General features: G+C 43.2%; 1 protein-coding gene across 1 annotated transcript; it reads left to right on the forward strand.

The window, feature by feature from the left end:
- The first annotated feature begins 275 nt into the window (after nt 1–275).
- Nucleotides 276–26,048, forward strand: bcl3 (BCL3 transcription coactivator). The gene is made up of 9 exons (XM_021624309.2): nt 276–1,371; nt 1,844–2,015; nt 15,375–15,483; nt 20,736–20,937; nt 23,844–23,932; nt 24,121–24,198; nt 24,435–24,602; nt 24,996–25,101; nt 25,184–26,048. Exons 1-9 carry the CDS (start codon nt 720–722, stop codon nt 25,666–25,668), a joined length of 2,061 nt encoding a protein of 686 aa, XP_021479984.2. The 5' UTR covers nt 276–719; the 3' UTR covers nt 25,669–26,048.
- Nucleotides 26,049–26,057: the final 9 nt, after the last annotated feature.

Below are 26,057 nucleotides of genomic sequence, written 5' to 3' on the forward strand. Positions count from 1 at the left end.
CTGAAAAAAGAATTCGTCATCGTTGACATATTAGGTCAATCCATAGCCTAAACCGGGGTAAAACAGGAATTCGAACATTAAGTGAATTAAATCAATCATATGTCTTAATTAACATTGAACATTTGAGTTACAAGAAACCTTTAATGTCTTAAAGGCGTTGGTTTAAAAAAAAAAAGTAGACCGTCAGAACGCACTGTTTGAGTTTGCAAACAGGAAGGTAAAGAGTTAATTCTTATACGAAAGGGAAAGCCCCAGTTTCGGGGATTTGGTTATGTGAATGAGAGAGAGACAGTTTACGGACTATTTGATTCGTTGCAATAAAAGGAACATAATTGCCTACTGATTTTCTTCACTTGCCTACCTGCAGTTATATTGCAGGTGTGTTACCGTCAGTTAGGTTATTCGGTTAGTCTTATTTATCATATTCAAAACATTTACCACAATTCAGTTGTGTGATTTAATTTATTTCAATTATCAGTGTCCACAAATTCTCAAAAGGAACATTTATGGATTTGGAGAATAGCCTCGAGACATTCTTGTTTTGGCATGGCAAATTACATTATTAAACTCCAAATGCAAAACGACATTTGGATACTTTCGTGGAGAAGGAGACTGTGCCTAGGCTATAGAAGACATAAATTGAATTGGCATTTGAATCACTGCTATGTTTTGAGACGACAAACTCCTGAGGCTGATTCCAGGATACTTGATCCGTGTTCATGCCGAGGACCATGACCATGAACGGTCACCAGACTCAAACCACAGTGCCACTGGATTTGCGCACCACAAATAGGGAGTGTGGGAACGGTGCCGACGGGACTCCCACCAGCAAAGGTCGCTCCGTTCGGGCGAGAGTACCGTATCCCACTGCCCCACACACGGAGGATGACTGTCCAAACGGAAATGCCAGCCCGACGGTGGAGCCGCTGGCACATCGTTGTGGATCATCGTTGATAAAACCTCCTGTGAACACGGGAAACCCGGCAGTTCTGGAGAAAAAACACTCCCCAGTTGTAACTTATCACACGCCATTCACTCCGAACCCTGGTGAGCGCAGCACAACAGACACACGAACACGGGACATATCTTCCTCGAGGCTTCCTTTTAGGAAACGTCAATTTCCTACCGAATGGGAGACGCCGGAACAGCCACGTAACCCACCCGAGAGAGATGAGGGCTTATCCCCCTACAAAAACAAAGACTTGTGCAGCAGACCGAGTCCTCCAAATAATTTTTTAAAGAGCTACGACAATGAGAATATTGGTTCCCTGGCATCGGTCTCACACAGACAATTGTCCGTCGCCCGCGGTTTTGACAATGGACACCAAAGCGTCGATCCGGCTCGTTCAACGCAAGCACTCCGTCCTTACTGTAAGTTAGTCCGCCCTGGCAAAAGACACGTACAAAAATATTAAAATGAAAGTGTACAGCTCATTACATTATTATTCAAAGTTTATCCCATCGCATTTTCATATGTTTTTTTCTCCTTAAAATGCCTAATCATATCTGACAGTCATGTCATAAGTGTATTAATTTGACTATAATCAAAGTTATTGGTTTGAAAAAGAATATACTTCTGAATCAGTTAGTGGTCATTTGCCTTTGAGTCAAACTATTTTTTTCTCTGTGGAATGTTCCTTCATAGATCGTTTGTCATTGTGCAGTGATGGTTAGTCCTGCTTTGGAACCCCAGTCATTGAGACACTGTTTTGCCAGACCTTCCAGTGATTAAATTATTGAACTGATTAAAAACTTGCAAAACATGTCAATGGGTCATCTGTAATTTCCTTATTTCACATTATTGTACCAAACATCTCTCTCTATCTACCCCCTCCCTCCCTAGGTCACCCAGATCCCTATCCAGGGTACCCATTCTACTCCTGGCCCAGCAGGTCACCGCTGGTTGTGAACGTGCCTGTCTCTCCCCTCCAGTCCTCTCTTTACCCGACGGGACATCCCGAACACCTGCTGGCAGATGTTGCCCAGGCGACGTGCCAAGACAACGACGGTGACACGTATGTTTGTTTTTTGAAAACCCTACATGCATTGAACTTCAGTTAGTCTCATGAAGCAGATAGGGCCTAGTACTGTTGCCCTCTGAGGGTTCCTTGCTAACCCTGACTACCTGCAAGGCGCTATGGACTGGGTCGAGTTCAGTAGGTCATTTTTGTTTTCCATTTCACATATGACCCAGATCAGTTAGGTATGTGTTGGAGGGAGAGGAGATGTCACACAGTCTGTTTGTTTTGGTCTATGATTCACCTGGCTGAGGGGTGTTGGTGGTGAGAGAGAGGAGTGTGCTGTGTGTACCCTTATCACACCACACCACATTCTTTACCTTCATTTCACTTCCTGTCTCCGTAATGATTAATGGAGTCAATTCTCTGCACTACTGCTCAGTGAAAGTGTCACTGGGTGAGGGGGATTCTGGGATTGAACTTGACCGCTGTGATCTGTACTGTGTGTGTGTGTCGTGTTCTGTGTCTCTTTGCATTGTTTGTGTGAGTCTTCATATGAGAGACAGGCTTGACTCTGAGAGTAAGGTGACCAGATAACAACACACAAAAAAATGTAGAAAGAAGATCAAAATATCCCATGGAATAATTATATTTTTTAAATATTTTTTTTAACCCCTTTTTCTCCCCAATTTGGTGGTATCCAATTGGTAGTTACAGTCCTGTCCTATCACTGCATCTCTCGTACGGACTCGGGAGAGGCCGAAGGTCGAGAGCCGTGCGTCCTCCGAAACACAACCCAGCCAAGCCGCACTGCTTCTTGACACAACGGCCACTTAACCTGGAAGCCAGCCGCCACTGCGCCCGACCCGCCATAGGAGTCGCTGGTACGCGATGGGACAAGAACATCCCTGCCGGCCAAACCCTCCCCTAACCCGGACAACGCTGGGCCAATTGTGCGCCGCCCCATGGGTCTCACAGTCATGGCCCGGCTGCTCACAGCCTGAACTGGAACCAGGTTCTCTAGTGGCACAGCTAGCACTGCGATGCAGCGTCTTAGACCACTGCATCACTCGGGAGGCCGCCCACAGAATTATTTTTAACTATATATTTCCGCTATAGTCCTTTCAAATACTTTAATTATTTATAACACAAATGGATTAACCCCTCAAATGTTTCTTAATTTTTGCCTACCTTGGTAATTTTTGAATCACCCCAGTTTGGTAGCCTATGCTGTTGGAAAGGTTTTCTAGCTATGGGCATGGTTGTTCATGCAGTTGTTACAATGTATCACTGACCAAATGTTCTCATAGAAGGGAGCAAACAAGTTTGATACAAGTGGTGAGAAATTTTACATTGAAATCCGATTGCATACAGCTTTTGATTACTGAAATATCAGCCTCAATTTCAATTCAGAGTTGCTTTTCTTTCTGGGGGATAATCAGGGACATTGCCAGTACTAGCCTGGGACAGGCCACCAACATCGGGGATGTCTGGTCACCTTATGTTAGAGGTTAAGGAGTGGATGTGGTACATTCAATCACATGTTAATACCAACAAAACGCACCGATGCCCTCTCTGACCTTCTACACCTGAGCACTCACCTGTTCACTGACAGAAATGCGAGGACGATACAAAAATAGTCATGTGACTGAAATCATATGTCCTTCCAAGCAAGTCATGTTCCTGTAGTTTAAGTGCCGTGTGTCACTGTCATTTGCATCCCATCACAAAAAAACACATGATCGAGAAAGTGCAGACCTGGCTGTGGGTTTCGAGCCATGGCAGTTCTGCTTGGGATGATTTCATGTGATGTAGAGCCCAGGGACCAGCACTGAAATCAATCAGGAAGAAAACACCTTGCAATCTGATCACAGGATGTTTAAGATGTATCAGTATTAAAGTGCATTTACATTTCAGTAGCTCAATTTTTTTGTGCCTTTTTAAAAAATGTACTTTTACATTTTTTTAATAATCGAACAGTACCTAGGTGGTTGTACTGGGGCTTTTGGGTGCTGTTCTTATGAAGTCAAACTACTTGATGAAGTGGTAGACTGTAAAGAAGTACATTTCCCTGGCTGGTAGCTACTTGTATTGTGGTCTGTCTGATGAAAAGTTAGATTTCAGCAGAAAGACAGCGCCACTTCTCAGCCCCCCCACCATCCCTAAGTGTGTCTGTGTGTGTGTGTGTGCTTACGTCAATGGGGTGTTAATCCTCAGTTCTCATCGCCTCTGAGCCCCTCAGTTTCGGGAAAACCTCTGAGCGTGCGCCTCTCAATGTGTGACTGTGGTTTTCTCAGGTCTTTCTGTATCTCTGTTTTCATTTCTGTGTTTTTAAATGAATGAGCTCAAAACCCAAACATCCGCTCCTCACTTCCTCATTTACCGCTTTCTCTCTCTCTCTCCCTCATCGATCTCTCTCGCTTTTTCTTCTGATCATTTCCCTGCTTATCTCTCACTAACACTCTCACCCCTGTCTCATTCTCCCCTGTTCATCTCTCACCCCTCTGTGACACACTCCCCTCCCTGTTCATTGTCCTTCTAGCTGCTTGAATGAAAGACAGGTGTGTAGTCAGTGCAGTAACATGGGGACAGTTCACATTGAGTGTAGTCATGCTTATATAATACAGGTGGGGATGAAGTTTGTTCAGCAGTTCCTTGTAAACCACATGTATTGTACCCAACAACTTTGGCTCACTGCTGTGCTTGGCCAGGGATATGCAGACATGTAGGTAGGGGCGGGGTCAATAAACTGGAGGAAATAGCTATAGTGCTGCCATGGCAAAAATCGAATCAAACTTTATTTATATAGCACATTTCTTAGAGGATACATTTGCATTTCAAAGTGCTTAACAAATTAAATAGTATAACAATAAAATAGGTGGACATGAGACTAATTGATTGAAATAAATATAGAATGGTATAAAAAAAGTAAATAGTATGACTAAAAGCACCTTACGTAAAAGCACGGCTTTTTTTTATGTCTTGAGATTTTTCTTAAAAATGTCTCCAGTTTCTGAGGCCCGCCCTCAGATCCTCCGGCAGGCTGTTCCCAAGGCCAGGACCATAGAGGCTGCTTTAAAGATCAATAAAGCAATTATTTGTAAAATTGTTTCCAAAACTGACAGGCAACCATAAAGGCTATGTCAGGCTCCAGATTTAGGGTGGCTCAGTTGTTAGAGCTTGGTGCTTGCAATGTCAGAGTTGTGGGTTCAATTCCCACAGGGGTCCAATTTGCAAAAAAGTAAGAAATGTATGCATTCTGGATAAGAGGGTCTGCTAAATGACAAAGGGTTTTTAAAAATGATTTATTGTAAGTTGGACTGTGGTGTGTTTCTAGTTCCCCTTTGTTTAATACACCTGTCTTAGATGTCGCTCTCTCAGCTGGTCTGCTGGCCACAGCAACCCGCATTCCCACGCCTCCCCCAAAACAGGATACCACATGTACGCCACTGCCAGTCTCTGTCGCTCAGTGTGTGTGTATGAGTGCGGCCCAGCGCTCCTGCGTCAGTGTGCTTTGGGTTATCTGGGGCTGTGGTCTGCCCCACTTCCAGGAACAGGAGAGAGCACAGTTTCATCTTGAGAGAAAGAGAAAGAGAGGAACCTTGTTCAAGTGTGTGATAATCTCACCATTGCACTGAATGGAGACACCTGTTACTAGGTCAGTTGGGTGTTAGATTGTGATAGATTTTTGAGGAATGTTGGGAGAGGCACCTCGCATATACTCATCTGGGGACTGTTTTTAATCAGAACTGATGCCATTACTGTTGTCATCCTCATTGTGCTGCAATAATGCATGTTTGTCATCTACTCACATACTCCACAAATACATGTTTACTATGTGACAAAGACTGCTGCAGATTCATTAATTCTGCTTCCTCACTGCATGGGAGAACCCAGTCAGTTGTTTTTGATGGGTTACCTATTATCACTGTAATCACTTGAGTGCCAATGTTGATCTGGTGGGAGTTATTAGGCAAATTAAGATGGTAGTGAAGTGCCGCTACTATGAGCTGCGGACAGACATACAGTGCCTTGCGACAGTATTCACCCTCCCCCCTGGCATTTTTCCTATTTTATTACAACCTGGAATTAAAATAGATTTTGGGTAGGGTTGTATCATTTGATTTACACAACATGCCTACCACTTTGAAGATGCAAAATATTGTTTTGTGAAACAAACAAAAAAAACAGAACTTGATCGTGCATAACTATTCACCCCCCCCCCCCCCCCCCACCCCAAAAATCAATACTGTGTTGAGCCACCTTTTGCAGCAATTACAGCTGCAAGTCTCTATAAGCTTGGCACATCTAGCCACTGGGATTTTTGCCCATTCTTCAAGGCAAAACTGCTCCAGCTCCTTCAAGTAGGATGGGTTCTGCTGGTATATAGCAATCTTTAAGTCATACCACAGATTCTCAATTGGATTGAGGTCTGGGCTTTGACTAGGCCATTCCAAGACATTTTAAATGTTTCCCCTTAAACTACTCAAGTGTTGCTTTAGCAGTATGCCTAGGGTCATTGTTCTGCTGGAAGGTGAACCTCTATCCCAGTCTCAAATCTCTGGAAGACTGAAACAGATTTCCCTGTATTTAGCGGCATCCATCATTCCTTCAATTCTGACCAGTTTCCCAGTCCCTGCCGATGGAAAACATCCCCACAGCATGATGCTGCCATCACCATGCTTCACTGTGGGGATGGTCTTCTCGGGGTGATGGGAGGTGTTGGGTTTGCACCAGACATAGCGTTTTCCTTGATGGCCAAAATGCAACATTTTTTTCTCATCTGACCAGAGTACCTTCTTTCATATGTTTGGAGAGTCTCCCATATGCCTTTTGGCAAATACAAATGTGTTTGCTTATTTTTTTCTTTAATGCAACCGCTGTGTCTGATTTCAAAAAAACTTTACGGAACAAGCAAACCATGCAATAATCTGAGACAGCGCATTTCAAACTAAGTACAAAATCAATCTTTAGGATGTTTTTAACATATAGCTTCAATAAAGTTCCAACCGGAGTATTCCTTTGTGTCTTGATGAGCAATGGAACGCAAGTGGATACCATGAGGAATGCGCATGTTCAGAAAATGGCTGACTGCCAGTCACCTGAGATTCTGCTCTCATTCAGTCCCACAACACAGTAGAAGTCTCATTTAAATTTCTATAGACGATTGACATCTAGTGGAAGCCATAAGAAGTGCAACATTAATATCTCAAGGGGATTTCATTGGGAACTGTGGTGAATACATACAAAGCTCAGATTTCTCACTTCCTGTTTTGATTTCTCCTCAGGATTTTGCCTGCCATATGAGTTCTGTTCTACTCAGACATCATTCAAACAGTTTTAGAAACTTCAGTGTTTTCTATCCAATACTACTAATAATATGCATATATTAGCGACTGAGGAGCAGGCCGTTTACTTTGGGCAACTTATTCAGCCAAGCTACTCAATACTGCCCCCCAGCCATAAGAAGTTAACCTCTTTGGGCTAGACATGCCGCTAGCACCCCACCTCGACAACATCCGGTGAAATTGCAGAGCGCGAAATTCAACATACAAAAATCATAATATTAAACATTCATGAAAATACAAGTGTCATACATTGTTTAAAAGCATAATTTCCTGTTAATTCAGCCGCTTTGTCAGATTTCAAAAGGCTTTACGGCAAAAGCATACCATGCGACTACCTGAGGACAGCGCCCCGCATACAAAAGCATTAAACATTTTCCAAACCAGCAGAGGTGTCACAAAAGTCAGAAATAGAGAAAATAAATCACTTGCCTTTGAAGATCTTCCTCTGTTTGCAATCCCAAGGGTCCCAGCTACATAACAAATGGTTGTTTTTGTTCAATAGTCCTTTATATCCCCAAAAAGTCAGTTTAGTTGGTGCGCTTGATTCAGTAATCCACCCGTTTCCCTCGTTCAAAATGCATACAAAGGAATCCCAAAAGTTACCAATAAACTTCGTCCAAACAAGTCAAACAACGTTTCTAATCAATACTCAGGTACCCTAATATGTAAATAAATGGTCAAATTTAAGATGGAGAATAGTGTGTTCAATACCGGCGATAAATAACGAAGTGTGCGCCCTCATCCACTTGCGCCACAAGACAAGTCAAAATGAGAGCCACCTAGGAAAACTACAAATTCTAGCTCATTTTTCAAAAAACAAGCTGAAACCCTTTCTAAAGACTGACATCTAGTGGAAGCCATATGAACTGCAATCTGGGAGGATTTCCTTTGATTTTCCCATAGAAAGCCATTATGGGTGGTCACCTGCCATATCAGTTCTGTTATACTTAGACATTATTTTAACAGTTGTAGAAACTTCAGTATTTTCTATCCAATACTACCAATTATATGCATATCCTAGCTTCTGGGCCTGAGTAACATGCAGTTTACTTTGGGCACCTCAGTCATCCGAACTTCCGAATACTGCCCCCTATCCCTAAGAAGTTTTAAGCAATGTCTTTTTTTCTGGTCACTATTCCGTAAAGCCTAGCTCTGTGGGGTGTACGACTTAAAGTGGTCCAATCTCCGCTGTGGAGCTTAGCAGCTCCTTCAGGGTTATCTTTGGTATTTTTGTTACCTCTGATTAATGCCCTCCTTGCCTGGTCTGTGAGTTTTGGTGGGTGGCCCTCTCTTGGCAGGTTTGTTATGGTGCCATATTCTTTCTATTTTTTAATAATGTATTTAATGGTGCTCATGGGATGTTCAAAGTTTCAGATTTTTTTTATAACCCAACCTTGACCTGTACTTCTCCACAACTTTGTTCCTGACCGTTTTGGAGAGCTTCTTGGTCTTCATGCTGCTGCTTGCTTGGTGGTGCCCCTTGCTTAGTGGTGTTGCAGATTCTGGGGCCTTTCAGAACAGGCATGTATACTGAGATCATGTGGCACACAAGTTGACTTTATTTAACTAATTATGTGACTTCTGAAGGTAATTGGTTGCACCAGATCTTTAGGGGCTTCATATCAAAGGGGGTGAATACATATACACACCACTTTTCTGTTTTTTTATTTTTTAGAGAGAATTTTTTAAACAAGCCATTTTTTTCACTTCACCAATTTGGACTATTTTCTGTATGTCCATTACATGAAATTCAAATAAAAATCTATTTAAATTACTGGTTGTAATGCAACAAAATAGAAAAACGCCAAGGATTAATACTTTTGCAAGGCACTGTAGCACTTGGCTATTTGCGCAAGGGATAAGTAGTTTCCACGGGATCAAAGCATTATTCTTTTCTCCCCCTTTTCACGCTCAGTGGTTATCAAAAGAGAGCTAAAAATGTTTTTCAAATAGTCTACGTTGAGGATGACCTTGTCATTCTCAATGGATGTAAAAACAGACTTAGTTGACTCGCTGTTTGAGGTGAAGAAAAAATTACTTTCACCACTGTGGTGGTGAGTTAAGACAATCAGAAATACTATCAGATCCCCAAATGGGCACATTTATAGCCTACATTTGCGCGCAGACCAGGTAGCCTAGGCCTACTTCTATGTATAGTCAGGTGCTCGTCCTTACTCAACATTAACAGAAGCGACTACAAATTACAATGAGTAAATTGACAACTCCTAAATGGAATGAAATAAACCAAAACTTGTTCCTCAGAAGTGTAGCCTAGGTTGTGCGATCCTCAAACAGTGTCCACTCCAATGAGAATGGTAAAAGACTGTTGTTGTTGTTGTAGTAATAACTTGAATGCAATAACAGCAATTACCATAAAACATTGTAGACTAGAAATATGGGAAATGAAATGTACTACTGGTGATTTAGATGAGCAATCCCCGTGGCCTCCGCAATGGATTAGTCCACTGAGACAGGCGTGAAGCCATCAGGTCACTTTTGCCACAAAAATATATATTATATACTGCTCGACCAACAGCCTATCGACCAAACAATCGACAAGTCGACTAAATGGGGTCAGCCATTTAGACAGATACCACATTCACAAGTGTATTTGTACGGTGTGTGGTGAGGGGTGGTATTTGTGTGGTGAGGGGTTGTATTTGTACGGTGTGTGGTGAGGGGTGGTATTTGTGTGGTGAGGGGTTGTATTTGTACGGTGTGTGGTGAGGGGTGGTATTTGTACGGTGTGTGTGTGGTGAGGGGTGGTATTTGTACTGTGTGTGTGGTGAGGGGTGGTATTTGTACTGTGTGTGTGGTGAGGGGTGGTATTTGTACTGTGTGTGGGGTGAGGGGTGGTATTTGTACTGTGTGTGGGGTGAGGGGTGGTATTTGTACTGTGTGTGGGGTGAGGGGTGGTATTTGTACGGTGTGTGTGTGGTGAGGGGTGGTATTTGTACTGTGTGTGGGGTGAGGGGTGGTATTTGTACTGTGTGTGGGGTGAGGGGTGGTATTTGTACGGTGTGTGTGTGTGGTGAGGGGTGGTATTTGTACTGTGTGTGGGGTGAGGGGTGGTATTTGTACGGTGTGTGTGTGGTGAGGGGTGGTATTTGTACGGTGTGTGTGTGTGTGTGGTGAGGGGTGGTATTTGTACGGTGTGTGTGTGTGTGTGGTGAGGGGTGGTATTTGTACGGTGTGTGTGTGTGTGTGTGGTGAGGGGTGGTATTTGTACGGTGTGTGTGTGTGTGTGTGTGTGGGGTGAGGGGTGGTATTTGTACTGTGTGTGTGTGTGGGGTGAGGGATGGTATTTGTACTGTGTGTGGGGTGAGGGGTGGTATTTGTACTGTGTGTGTGTGGGGGGTGAGGGGTGGTATTTGTACTGTGTGTGTGTGTGTGTGGGGTGGTATTTGTACTGTGTGTGTGTGTGTGGGGTGAGGGGTGGTATTTGTACTGTGTGTGTGTGTGTGTGGGGTGAGGGGTGGTATTTGTACAGTGTGTGTGTGTGTGGTGAGGGGAGGTATTTGTACGGTGTGTAAGGTGATGGGTGGTTCTCACTTACCCGGTAAGGGGAGCTTTGAGGAAAGAACCGACACACACGGCCAAACAATTTCTGCTTTTCACACTGATCAGACGGCTGAGTGGCTTCACTGTGCTGTATGGCCATTAGTCAGGTCAGATTGCGAGAGAGGGGCGTCAACACTGTCACACGTTTTACTGTTATGAGACTGTCTTGTGGTCATCTTCAGTTGCATCATTCACCACAGTGCCGGTTACAACTACACTTGTATGGAGATGGGTTTCATTTACAAAGACAAACTGTCATCCCTATTGTGTCTTTCTCTATGTGAAAGATTTGTTTACTCAAGTTGAACAAGAAATGAGGAAAACAAGGTTGTATTGGCTATGGTTTGTTGACATGTTTTGGTCTGTGTTACACTAGCTACACGAATGAGATGGCTGGTTGTGATTGGTTAGACCTGCCTTTTGCATTGACGTCAGTCAAACACCCGCCTCCAAACCTCAGGCTCTGTAAAATGTTACCACACATCTCCACACCTGTGCTATGCATTGTATGTGTTGTGATTGTGTTGTGAAAGATGCATCCACCCAGCCACTGTTTGAATATGAAGGTCTACGGTGACACAGGTTGATCAGAGATGAACAATGTCTCAATGATCAGTCTGTATTAGTAACATACTGCCCTGTATAACACAATATACTCCTAATGCATAATGTTAGGTTTAATTACTCTTAAGTGCAGGTAGGTACGCACCTGTCTTTAAGAGAGGCAATAATGAGATCCACCCAAGGCCGTATGCTGATAAGTGTTCTGTTAGAACTTGCCTTAAATCAATCTCAGAAAGAATGTAATGTTTCGGCTTGGCACCCAAATATTACTTCAGCTGTCAAGTCAGTCTCTCTCTGCCTGGTAAAACAGAGCTAAGCTGTATGACCTCTCTCTATCTCACACACGAGCCCTCCAACATAAGTTGTGAATTATTATATATATTTTTAAACCTGTGTTCACTGTTGATGCTAAGGGAATTGTTGGTTCAAGCTATGGACTAGTACTACAATTTAAACTGAACAAAAATACAAAACGCAACATGCAACAATTTCAAATATTTTACTAAGTTAGTTCATATAAGCAAATCAGTCAATTGAAATAAATTGATTAGGCCCTAATCTATGAATTTCACATGAGTGGGAATACAGATACGCATTTGTTGGTCACATATACCTTAAAGGTAGAGGATTGGATCAGAAAACTAGTCGGTATCTGGTGTGACTGATTTGCCTCATTCAGCGCAACACATCTCCTTCAGAGTTGATCAGGCTGTTGATTGTGGCCTTTGGAATGTTGTCCCACTCGTCTTCAATGTCTGTGCGAAGTTACTGGATATTGGCAAGAACTGGGACACGCTGTCGTACACCGAGCCAGAGCATAAGTTGTAAGTTATTTTATATTTTAAATCTGTGTTCACTGTTGATGCTAAGGGAATTGTTGGCTCAAGCTATGGACTTGTACTACAATTTCTACTGAACAAAAGGCTCTGGTGATAGAGGATAATTGGCATGACAATGGGCCTCAGGATCGTGTCACGGTATCTCTGTGCATTCAAATTGCCATTGATACAATTAAATTGTGTTCATGGGCTGTTATCCGTCAAAGGCTCTGGTGAACATTCCTGCAGTCAGCATATCAATTGCACACTCCCTCAACTTGAGACACCCGTGGTACTGTTGTGACAAAACTGCACATTTTAGTGGCCTTTTATTGTCCCCAGCACAAGGTGCACCTGTCAATTCTAATTTTATTTGTCACATGTGCCAAATACAACAGGTGTTGACCTTACTGTGAAATGTTTACTTACAAGCCCATAGCCACCAGTACAGTTCAATAAATAATTAAGAAAATATTTACTAAATCAAAATAAATAAAAAGTAACAGTAGAATAACAACATAGCGAGTCTATATACAGGGGGCACCGGTACTGAGTAAATGTGCGGGGGTAGCAGCAGTATAAGGAGGGAGGGAGGGTTCAATGTAAATAGTCTGGGTGTCCATTTTTAATTGATTAATTGTTCATCAGTCTTAACTTGGGGGTAGAAGCTGTTAGGGAGCCTTGTGGTCCTAGACTTGGCGCTCGGTACCGCTTGCCATGTGGTAGCAGAGAGAATAGTCTGACTTGGGTGACTGGAATCTTTGACCATTTTTTGGGCTTTCCTCTGACACTGCCTGGTATATAGGTCCTGGATGGCAGGAAGCTTGGCCCAAGTGATGTACTAGGCCGTACGTACTACCCTCTGTAGGGCCTTACGGTCAGATACTGAACAGTTGCTGTGTAATGATCATGTTTAATCAGCTTCTTGATGTGCCACACCTGTCAGGTGGATGGATTATCTTGGCAAAGGAGAAATGCTCACAAACAGGGATGTAAACATTTTTAGAAATAAGCTTTTGGAACATTTCTGGGATCTTTTATTTCAGCTCATGAAAACAACACGTGTTTATTTTTGTTCGGTGTAGTTATGTGGAGGAATGTATGACATTATCAACTCGCAACTCTCTGAAAGAGAACATGTTTTTGTCTCAGGACATTACATTTGTATTGTGTAAGCCTGCAGCACGTATCATTTGTGACCAGTGTTAGAAAGCCAAGGTAGATGCTGGAGATTTAAAAAGGTTTTCCGCTAAATTTGTTTTGTATTTTCTTTATCTTCCATTTCCTCTTTGCAGTATGCAAATATGTTGTTACTCATCTCCTGAGACGTTAGTTGTATGTGCAGTAGGTAGACATGCCAAACACCAATATGTTCTTTAGTCTGTTGTAATGGACAATAGATCAGGAAGTAAACAAATCTTATTACCATAAATTACTTTTACATAAAGGTACTTTTAAATTACTCTCTCAATGTCCCTACCCAATTTCCTGTCAACCTTTTTTCTCTTGTTCTGCATTTACGATCGATATTCATTGGAGGAAGCTGAAAGACATGAAAACACACAAAGCCCCTAATGGAGACCGTAGTTCTAATGGTGATTATCTTCCCAAAAACAGAGGGCCGTGCCATTGTCACACAACAGGAAATTACATCAAACCAAACGGGTGTTTACTGAAATTAGCTTCTGAAATATATATATATGTATGTGTGTGTGTGTGTGTGTGTGTGTGTCAAAAACAAGAACATTTCTAAGTGACCCCAAGCTTTTGAACGTGTGTGTGTGTGTGTGTGTGTGCACTTATCGTTCAAAAATATATACACACAGAACCGTTCAAAAGTTTGGGGTCACTTAGAAATGTCCTGGTTTTTGAAAGAAAAGCACTTTTTTTTTTTTTGGTCCATTAAAATAACATCAAATTGATCAGAAATACAGTGTAGACATTGTTAATGTTGTAAATGACTATTGTCGCTGGAAACTGCCTTTTTTAATGGAATATCTACAGTACAGAGGCCCATTATCAGCAACCATCACGCCTGTGTTCCAATGGCACATTGTGTTAGCCTTTTAAAATGATGAACTTGGATTAGCTAACTGATCATTAGAAAACCATTTTGCAATTGTTAGCACAGCTGAAAACTGTTGTGCTGATTTAAAGAAGGAATAAAACTGGCCTTCTTTAGACTAGTTGAGTATCTGGCGCATCAGCATTTGTCTGTTCAATTACAGGCTCAAAATGGCCAGTAACCAAGCACTTTCTTCTGAAACTCATTATTCTATTCTTGTTCTAAGAAATGAAGGCTATTCCATGCGAGAAATTGCCAAGAAACTGGAATTGGCTCTAACCAGAATAGAAAGGAGCTGGCTTTTTCTTTGCAACTCTGCCTCGAAGGCCAGCATCGCCTCTTCACTGTTGAGACTGGTATTTTGGGGGTACCATTTAATGACGCTGCCATTTGACCCCAAACTTTTGAACGGTAGTGGGTGTGTATACACCCACGCACTACCATTCGAATGTGTATGTATAAATATATATATATAAATTCAAGAACTCCTGTCATTCTTGCCTGTTTCTGTTCTTTCACTTTACATACAATATAAATATCAGTTTCCTAGTCAACTTGATCAGTTTAACATGTTTTGTAATGAGTCACGCACCAGACTGCTCTTCTCTCAGCCTAACTGTCAGTTGTGGAGAATCAGGTCAGGTCAAGTGAAGTTGGCCAGTGCTCGGTCATTCAGTAATGGTGCAGGGGCAGACCGGTGAGATACATTTATGGGTTAGCCTGATTTTGTCAACATATTGTAGGTTTGTGTAAACTTTATACCGCAATTGTGTTTTACAGAGTCAGCCATCACATGCCAGTTAGTGTGTCAGTCAGTTTGTAGGCCATAGGATTTTTCAGGTCAGTCAATCAGTTCCTATCCTGGCCCAGTGTTAGTTAGCTGGCTTAAAGGTTAGTTAAGGCATCAGTGGGTTTCTGTGTCATGACATATAAGCAGCGACTTTACAATCATGCTGGAGTTGTGTGAAAGTGTGTCAATTTTGTGTGTGCATTTAAATAGTTTGTATGTATGTGTACCTGTTATTTGTGTGTAGTTTTGACTCCGGTGCATGTGTTACAGGGCTCTTCACATAGCAGTGGTGCAGGGGCAGGAAGCTCAGATCCAAAGAATGATCCTTCTCCTGGGACTGGTTCACACAGACCTGGACATCTATAACAACCTGAGACAGGTGAGATACATGCTCGAGCACACACAGCTGTTTTCAGAAATGTCAGGACTTTTGCATGTAAAAATCCTATTTCCCTAACCCCAAAACCCCTAAACTTAAAATAGCATTTGAAAAAAACTCGACCTGAAAAATGTTGTTCTACCTTGTTAGGACATTGGGGTCCTGATAATGTAGGAAGTACACACACACACACACACACACACTTCCCACTCACTGCAGATTTTAGATCACAACAAGGAAAGTTGTGATAGAGGAAGTCCTTGATTTCCTCCTCGCCCAGCCTCTTTACCGTAGACACCTACCTCTCGGCTGCCGGTTATCAGAAGAAATGTAGTTTCTGGTTACCTGTGCTTACCGCAGGCCAAAGTCACACGCACAAAACTATTGCTTGGGAGGATGTGCTATGATTGGTATCCTTTGTTCAGGGCTGGGTGTTCTGAAGTGATGTTGTGTGCTCTGTTCATCAATACCTCATGCCCTTTTCCCATCACTTTCAAATGAGTCCTCTTCCCCCCTCCAGCGTGCCATCGTGTCCTGTCAATGTCACATCCCCTCTGCAGCTTTGTTAGTCTGCCTAATCACCCCAGAGAAATCACCCTGAACCCTTCACACACACACACACACACCCAACTGGGGTTTCAGACAACACATCGCTCACTTACCAGAAATAACGTCGGTAGTTTGTTGTGTGTTCTCACCAGCATTTACAGTGATATCCTGTCTGTAGTGTATAGTCTAGCAGACAGGCTGCATACGTTCGTGTCATGTGAGATTCAGTCCAGGCTGAGAGACGTGATGCTCGCCACAATGATGTGACATACCAGATAGGCCTGTGTTAGATAACAAAATGACCCTATTGCCAAGCCTGATAACCAGTTTTTTTGTTTATTAGATTTGTCAGTGATAATCAAGTAAATTACTATATAGGATAGTCTGTAACCCAAAATAAACATCTTAAAAACAATACCTTTACATTTTCTTTTGTCAGCAAAAAAATACATTCTCTAGCCATTCTAAGCAATTCAATGTGTTGTGCAGTCCAAACAATACTTCAGTGGTCACTTTAATTCAACGGTTTGACAGAGTTAATATCAGTACTGAGTTGCATGTGCACATTGTGCGACTACCAGATCAGCTGCAGCACTGGTGCTATGAAACAGTGTGGGAGTATCAAACAGCTGTCACTACTACTAACCAACCAAACACTGTCACTACTACTAACCAACCAAACACTGTCACTACTACTAACCAACCAAACACTGTCACTACTACTAACCAACCAAACACTGTCACTACTACTAACCAACCAAACACTGTCACTACTACTAACCAACCAAACACTGACACTACTACTAACCAACCAAACACTGACACTACTACTAACCAACCAAACACTGACACTACTACTAACCAACCAAACACTGACACTACTACTAACCAAACACTGACATCTACTAGCTGGTGCACTTCCCAATTCTCTGGCCAATGTTACTCCCATGTTAGGTTATGCAAATTCCCTGGAAACTGTTCAGATATTGCAAAATGACCATGTCCTTAACGCTACTGTTGCCGCTTTGTGTGTGTATGCCTGTGGCATGCAGTGTGAGGCTGTGTGAGGCTTCTACAGTGCATGTGTATGTGCACTTAGTATCCTCATTCTGAGAAGTCACATGACCCCCCCCCCCCCCCCCCCTGCTCTGCACTGTTTCAACATAAGTTGTTGCTGAGGTTGAGGGTAGAATCAGGGACTTTCCCTTTCTGCTCTAGTCGCTGTCTCCTTCTGATCTTATCTCAGTACATTGTGAGTTGACCCCTCCTATTGCATAAATTATGCAAAATAACTAGTAGAATGAGCTCTTCCATGGTATGTTAAGGGCCTTTGTTAGTCTTTCCTGGGAAGTTGCACAACTACAACATTAACCTATTTAATCCCATCGGTCACAATAGTGACCGTAAAACACGTTTCCAGTTATACGGCTCTATAAATGTTACATCAATGCATTTACAGAAAATATTGAAATAATAAAGGGTAGCAATGAAATGTGTAAATTGTCACATGACCAGAGCTGTTTTCTCATGGTGCAACCAGGAAGTAGAGGATGGCTGCATCAAAGCTCCTAAACAAAAGGTTAGTAAAAGTATGTTAAAGATGGGACAAAGATTTTTGGTACACCATCTTTAAGGTTGCAATTACTCAACTTTGTTCAGTGTGGTCATAGAATGAGTAAACATGTTGACGGCAACAATAGTGACCATCCAGGTGTACACATACTGATACACATACATAGTTCTTGTTCTACCTGACGTTCTACTCTGTTCTTTCTTTTAGTTTCACTTTGAGTTCTGGATATGTTGGATCTAGGTGACTGCCCAGACAAGGCATGCAACATTGCAGTTATCCCTCAAAATGAGAAGATGCTGTCCTGAGTGATTGCAATGGGTCAGATATGGACTATGGACCAGATTTGGACAGGCCATTTGCCAGCCAGGCTGTTGAATGCATATGCGGAACCTATGCAAACAGATCATGACAGGAACAACGTTATCAGTGATGATGACCTGGTCACAACCATAAAACACACTTTACCTACTTTTCCATTAAAACTTTGAAAAATAATGATTGATTACTTCAAAGGGTTACTAATGACATTGGATTTGGATAGTTCATGTCTGGGATTTTGGGATTAAATCCACACCTTTAGTTTCTCATATTGTTTTTACCTCCTCCTCCTGTTCTTTGTATCCTTGTCTGGCACACACCCACCCATTCAAGGCTTTTCCTCATACCTAGAACTCTCCCCTCCACTCCTCTGTTCTTCTGGTTTATCTGCTAATTTCATTGGAATGTAACTCTGGACACAGCCAGCAGGGGAGAGGGAAGGGATTTTCCCTCTTATCCCATCTATCCCCTTGCCTCCCCTCTATACCACTTCCAGCTATTCCTCCCTGGCTTTCTTACCCTATGCTCCCCCTTCTCTCCCTCCCCACACTCTGCCCCTCTTATCTGTGCAGTTTTTGTTTGTCATTCTGGAATGGTTTACAGGAAGCTAGAACTAAACTCAATGAACTTGAGTGTTTTTGGACCATCATAAAAGCTTTGATTTGGCCTTTTGATTAAGTATTGTGACATGTTGATGGTTACGTCCTTTACGGCTTCATCTTCCGGTACATTCTAGGAAGCAGAAGATGACTGAGTCAGACTGTTGGTAGTTCATGGGAGGTCAAACACTCGAGTGTGTGTGAGATCAGTCATGAGTAACTGAGGATTCAGGGAAGTAGGAGTGTTTTCTCAGGCAGTGAGGGCCACTGGCATTGAGACATTGGCGGCATTTCACCAGTGTTTTCTCCCCCCACTGCTTTGGTATTTTGCTGCTGTTCTTTACTGGAACATAGCCCCCCCTCACCCTAAGTACGTGCTTTTCCTGAATCAAAGTGAAACTAAATGAACATCATCCTGACCACTGAGGTTAATCATACTGAACAATGATAGATTCCAGATCAAGTGACTTCCCTAAACCCTTTCTGAATGTCTCTGGACATTGGACCACTGACAAAGTTAACATTTACCTTTATCAAATCGGGTTTTATGAATCAATTAATCATTGGCCATAGTCTCTGGAACATCCTAGATTGCACAAGTGCTTTCAGTAAACCTGTGTTGGAATCTGCAATCCCCTGCATAGTGGCATGTCTCTGGAATCACCTGGGCCGGGTCCCAGGCGTTCCTACACAACATGGTCTGTTCCGGTCACTTGAGACAAACAGGTTTTTACCTCATTGATCACATCCGACCTGGCTCGAAAAAGCATTAGTTCTTTCAACTACTTTAGGTGCATCTAATTTTGAAACAAGAAAACCCATATGGGGCTGTATCTTCACCCTGACCTTGGTGGAAGCCATCTCCTAGCTGTTTTGCATTTTGGACTTTGACGGTGTGTTTACCATCCTGTGTGGCGTTTTATCTTTGTCTGCCGATGTCTAATGCTGATAAAGCCAGAAAGCCTTCTTTGCCGTGACTGGGCAGCTCCGGTTTGTTTGGGGGCGTATGTCCAACCTTATCTAGCCAATCGTTTATCAGCTCTTGTGAACAGGATGGAGATGCGATTCCATTAACAGGAGTAATACACTATCCTTCTTCCTCCTCCTCTTGGTTAAAACAAAATGGTTTACCTCATTTATGAAGTGTGCGTATGTGCAAAAGTTGGCATTTATAAAAACTAAGCTTGACATGGAAATGTGCTCACCTTCCCACAAACTTTAGACCATGTTTATGCACATTGTCTAGTGGTTGAAGTATTGCATTACAAGCAGATTAGTATTTTGTACAAATAGGGGATATGGACACACTTATTCATAATAAACAGGTTAATAACAAGATTCAATCATTTGCCTTTAGTGAGAATCTATTTATCTTAGCACTTTAAAATAATTAGAAATAGGCATCTAAATCCTGGGTTATTATTTTTAATTTCCATGATCATTGCATAAAAAAAATGCCTCACCTTTTCTGTGATGGTTTAATACTCACGAGGTGGAAAGGGGGTAGATTTGAGAAAGTAAATGCAAATCATTAGGCCCTATTAAATTCAAAACGATCTGTTTACAGGTCCCGAGTGGCGCAGCGGTTTACGGCACTGCATCTCAGTGCTAGAGACCCTGGTTCGATTCCAGGCTGTATCACAACTGGCCGTGATTGGGAGTCCCATAGGGCAGCACACAATTGGCCCAGCGTCGTTAGGGTTTGGACAGGCTATGCCGTCATTGTAAATAAGAATGTTAACCGACTTGCCTATTTAAATAAATGAAGGTCCACAGCAATTTGCAGTTGTCTTTCATAAATGGTCAGATAGCCTGGGACTACAGAAAATGTTACTGCAAAAGTTAACATTCTACAATCCCTTCCAAAGACATTGGATCAAGTTCGCTATTGCCTTTAGAAAACGGCCTCGCCTAATTTGAATACTTCCAAAGTATACAGCAAATAAGGGCGTTATTGTCACCATGAATGATGGGACGTTTTTCAGCCGGTGTTTTAATGTAAGTTCACAAGCACAGTTTCAGAACGGGTCTATAAAGGGAAACTATGGTGTACGCCAAGTTTATAAATCAATACTTTGTACGTGCGCAGTCTTTTCATAAATGGTGACAGCAGATATTGAGTAACATTTATCCAACGTTTATGAGGCTCCTGGTTTTCAAATGTTCTTGTTTAATGAGATTGTCTAAAGATTAATTATCTCCCTCTTTCTCAGACCCCTCTTCATCTGGCTGTCATTACCCATCAGGCCCAGCTGGTGGGGGCGTTGCTGCGTGCGGGTGCTGATCCGGGGGCTCTGGACCGTAACGGTCAGACAGCGGTCCACCTCTGCTGTGAACACGGCCAGCAGGCCTGCCTCTCTGTGGTGCTTTCCCACCCCTCCATCTTGACTTGCCTGGAGGTCAGGAACTATGAGGGTAAGTTATTACTTCTATGTTGGGATCGATTCAATTGAGACATTTCAGGGGATTCATTTAAATTGAACTCATCAATTCAAAATTCCCCTGAACTTTCCAATATGACCTAATTGACAGTGTTTCTGCTATAGCCAGCTCCTTTGTGGTAGTCATGCCAGACATGACTTGGCTAAACCAATAATAGATCTTTATTTATTTCACTTTTATTTAACTAGGTAGGCCAGTTGAGAACAAGTTCTCATTTACAACTGCGACCTGGCCAAGATAAAGCAAAGCAATGCGACAAAAACAGGGTTACAAACAAATATACAGTCAATAACAAAATAATCTATGTACAGTGTGTGCAAATGTAGGGAGGTAAGCAATAAATAGGCCATGAGGCGAAAATTATTTCAACTTAGCATTAATACTGGAGTGATATGTGCAGATGTGCAAGTAGAGATACTGGGGTGCAAGAGGGTAAGTAATAATATTGGGATGAGGTAGTCAGGTGTGCTATTTACAGATTGGCTGTGTACAGGTAGTGTGATCGGTAACCTGCTCAGACAGCTGATGCTTAAAGTTAGAGGGAGATAAGACTCCAGATTGAGATTTTTGATTCAGAGATCATTGGCAGCAGAGAACCGGAAGGAAAGGCAGCCAAAGGAAGTGTTGGCATTGGGGATGACCAGTGCAATATACCTGTTGGAGCGTGTGCTACGGGTGGGTGTTGCTATGGTGACCAGTGAGCTGAGATAAGGCGGAGCTTTACCAAGCCAAGACTTATAGATGACCTGGAGCCAGTAGGTTTGGCGACGGATATGTAGTGCGGTCCAGCCAACGAGAGCATAGAGGTCGCAGTGGTGGGTAGTACATGGGGCTTTGGTGATAAAACGGATGGCACAGATAGACTACATCCAGTTTGCTGAGTAGAGTGTTGGGGGCTATTTTGTAAATGACATCACCGAAGTCGAGGATCGGTAGGATTGTCAGTTATACGAGGGTATGTTTGGTAGCATGAGTGAAGGATGCGTTGTTGGAAAATGGGAAGACGATTCTAGATTTAATTTTGGATTGGAGATGCTTAATGTGAGTTTACAGTCTAATCAGGCATCTAGGTATTTGTAGTTCACATTTTCTAGGTCAGAACTGTCCAGAGCAGTGATGCTAGTCGGGCGGGAGGGTGTGGGCAGCAATTGGTTGAAGAGCATGCACTTAGTTTTACTAGCATTTAAAAGCAGTTGGAGGCCACGGAAGGAGTGTTGTATGGCGTTGAAGCTTGTTTGGAGTTTTGTTAGCACAGTGTCCAAAGAAGGGCCAGGTGTATACAAAATGGTGTTGGATCAGAGAATCACCAGCAGCAAGAGCAACATCATTGATGTATACAGAGAAAAGAGTCGGCCTGAGAATTGAGCCCTGTGGCACCACCATAGACTGCCCGAGGTCCGGACAACAGGCCATCCGATTTGAGACACTGAACTCTATCGGAGAAGTAGTTGGTGAACCAGGCGAGGCAGTCATTTCAGAAACCAAGGCTATTGAGTCTGCCGATAAGAATGTGGTGATTGACAGAGTCGAAAGCCTTGACCAGGTCGACGAAGACGGTTGCACAGTACTGTCTTATTGATGGCGGTTATGATATCGTGTAGGACCTTGAGTGTGGCTTAGGTGCACCCATGACCAGCTCGGAAACCAGATTGCATAGTGGAGAAGTTAGTGGGTTTCGAAATGGTCTGTGATCTGTTTATTAACTTGGCTTTCAAAGATTTTAGAAAGACAGGGCAGGCTGGCTATAGGTCTAACAGTTTGGGTCTAAGGTGTGGGGGATGACCGAGGCAGCTTTCCAATCTTTGGGGATCTCAGACGATACAAAAGAGATCTGCAGGGGGTGCTGAGGTGTTGGCCGGGGTAGGAGTAGCCAGAGGGAAAGCATGGCCAGCTGTGGAAAATTGCTTATTGAAATTATCTGAGATTTCAGTGGTGACAGTGTTTCCTAGCCTCAGTGCAGTGGGCAGCTGGGAGGAGATGCTCTTATTCTCCATGAACTTTAGTGTCCCAAAACTTTTTGGAATTAGTGCTACAGGAAGCAAATTTCTGTTAGGAAAGCTAACAGAAAGCTAGCTTTTTCAAACTGACAGAATATTGGTTTCTGACTTGATCGCTGAGATCCTGGTTGAAGACAGCAGAGGTGTATTTGGAGGGCAGGTTGGTCAGGATGAGGTCTAAGAGGGTGCCCATGGTTACGGATTTTGGGTTGTACCTGGTAGGTACCTTGATAATTTGGGTGAGATTGAGGACATCTAGCTTAGATTGTATGACGGCCGGGGTGTTAAGCATATCCCAGTTTAGGTCACCTAACAGTACGAACTCTGAAGATAGATGGGGGGGGGCAATCAAGTCACATATGGTGTCCAGGGCACAGCTGGGGGCTGAAGGGGGTCTACAAGAAGTGGCAACGGTGAGATGTATACTACTAACCCAAATAAAGCAAGTAACCCCCCCACAATGTTGTCAACATTTATGCCTAATAATATGGGAATTCCCATATTCATGTGGGAATATTTGAGTTGCGACACAGATACTAACGTTATGTAGCACACACTTCAAATGGTTGCTTGACTGACTTAAGTTGTGTAAGTTGAATTGCACTGAAAGTGACCTACCCATTTGATATGATTGTAGATTAATCTACTGGTATTATTGATTCTCACATTCCCCTGTTTGACTCAGGCTGTGGGTCCCGTGGTGGGTGTGTGAGGCAGAGGGGAAGAGGGCATTTCCTGCTGTGGTGGTCTGTGTGACAAGTCTGGGCACAGCATGGTTTGCCTTGAACTCAAAACAGCAGAAAGCCCCTAGAATACACATGGGCTCTGGAGCGTGTGTGCGTGTGATTCTCTTAACTGCTTATTGTTCCCCCCTCTCTCCAGGCCTCACCCCTCTCCACCTAGCTGTACAGGGTGGAGACAAGGAGCTGGTCAGAATACTGCTGGATGCTGGGGCGGACATCAATGCTATGGTCAGTCACCTTCCTCCCCCACCTAACTCTCCATCTCTCCCCTTAATGCTGGGCCATTTCAAATGGGCTTTGAGTTATTCTGGCATACTGAACCTACTGCGTCATCCAATTACTAAATACCAGGTAATACTCATTAGATGAATTCCAGTTCCACTTTACAGAGTCCCCATTCTCCTCTCTCTAAGCAGGACATCAAGAGTGGCCACAGTCCTCTCATACACGCAGTAGAGAACCACAATATGGACATGGTGCACTTCCTCATAGAGGTAAGGCTACGTGTGTTGTATGTGACTCAGCTGTTCTACTGAAGTCAGCTCATCTATATTTAAAATGGTCTGTAGGTTCTCCCCTGTTCCCCTTTTTAGGTTTCTCTTTTCATTCTGGGAAAATGATTTGCAAGAAAAACATTAAGTGACTGTCTAGTTACACATCGTCAAAGACTGACCATGTTACTTATTTTTACCGCTTATATCTTCTCATCAATCTCCTGCCCCCTCCTCAGAATGACTGTAATGTGAATGGCCAGTCGTACAGTGGGAACACGGCCCTGCACAGTGCCTGTGGGCGAGGCCAGGTAGACACAGCCAGGCTGCTACTGAAGAACAGAGCCGACAGCAGTGTGAAGAACTACCACAATGACACCCCTGCGATGGTGGCCAAGAACAAGATGGTGAGGAGGGAGAAAATTAACACTGCATCTATGGAAGAGGGTCTTTTTTTTCTCTCTCCTCTGTTTCACGCTAATCAATAGCTTTACGGATGTGTAGGAGAATAAAAACTGAGGTTAGTAGGTTAAATGAACAATAGTGTGGACATAGGACTGAACTAATCCTTGTGGGTGCTTCCCTCTAGTGGCTGTACCTAATAACGAATTTCTTATCAGCGGCAAAGTAACAAACTGACAATGACAAATCGTACCAACAATAAAACACACAAATAATCTAAGGAATTGCTATCACTCAGTAGCTGGCCCCACAGATGCTGTGAACTCACTAGTTGTCATTGCAGCACTGTTAATGTGTGTCCTCTCAGGTAACCTAACCCTTTAGATCTCTGTCCTCAGGTAACAGATGTACTACGAGGGAAGGGCTCCAGAAACCAGCAGCCCAAAGCTCAACAGTGTGTACCAGCCTCACCACACAGGAGCACACCCCACTCACAGAACAGAGGTAATGGTGAGACGAGTACACTTATGTGCATCATGCATTCATTCGGGCACACAGTAAACTCATCACACCCCTCTGTCCCCAGGTTCCCCATCTCCCAGCCTAGGCCTTTCACCATTGGCCACTCCCACAGTTTCGCCTCTTCACCACAACGCATCCCATTCCCCCCGGGCACCTCCCACTCCCTCTCCTCACAGCCAATCAGCAGAGAGCCTGTCAGGCCGCCAGTCTCCAATGAAGATCCAGGAGAGCGAACAGCTGCCGGTGAGGCTTGACTCCGACAGGATGACTGCAGTGGACATCAGCATGACCCAGAGAAGGGCCTACAGCTACCCTCCAGCAATGCACCACCAGTCCCCCATCACTGATGCTCAAATAGGACATTTACTAGCCTACTACTCCCCTGGAGTCCAGAGACCTCTTTATCCAGAGCCTCCCTTTATCGTCCTCCACACCAACATCCCTTACCCAGCCACTGCCTCCCAAATGACCCCTGGCCAATCCCGGCCCTCCAGCGACCAATCAGATGTCTCCATCACGAGCGTCAGCATGGGCAAAGGTAACGGTTGACAAAGAGGTGCACTTTCAGTATCCCTGCTGAATTATTGGTTGGTGACCAGAAGGACTTGAGCTTAAAACAAAGAGGAACAGTTTATTTATTACTGTTGGACTATAGAGCTTATGCTGGTATGATTATGTTCCTCTAGCGCTCAGCTGGATGCATATGGATTTGTAAAGGGACTAATGCAATGAAACCTACACTGGAAGAATGAACGTTATCGCAGTTTCCTGAATAGACTGCATTCAGAACTGTTATCACCGTGTGTGTGTGTGTGATGGGCTGTGTGGAAACTGGAGCTCCTACCTTACTTGAAACTCATTATTTTTCAGGCTCACTGTTGTTTACTTTGAATAATTGATAAGTCCAAGAATAAATATTTTTCTATGCACTGCTATTT

Source organism: Oncorhynchus mykiss, chromosome 2 (assembly GCF_013265735.2).
Source record: "Oncorhynchus mykiss isolate Arlee chromosome 2, USDA_OmykA_1.1, whole genome shotgun sequence".
In the NCBI taxonomy this organism is placed as follows: Eukaryota; Metazoa; Chordata; class Actinopteri; order Salmoniformes; family Salmonidae; genus Oncorhynchus; species Oncorhynchus mykiss.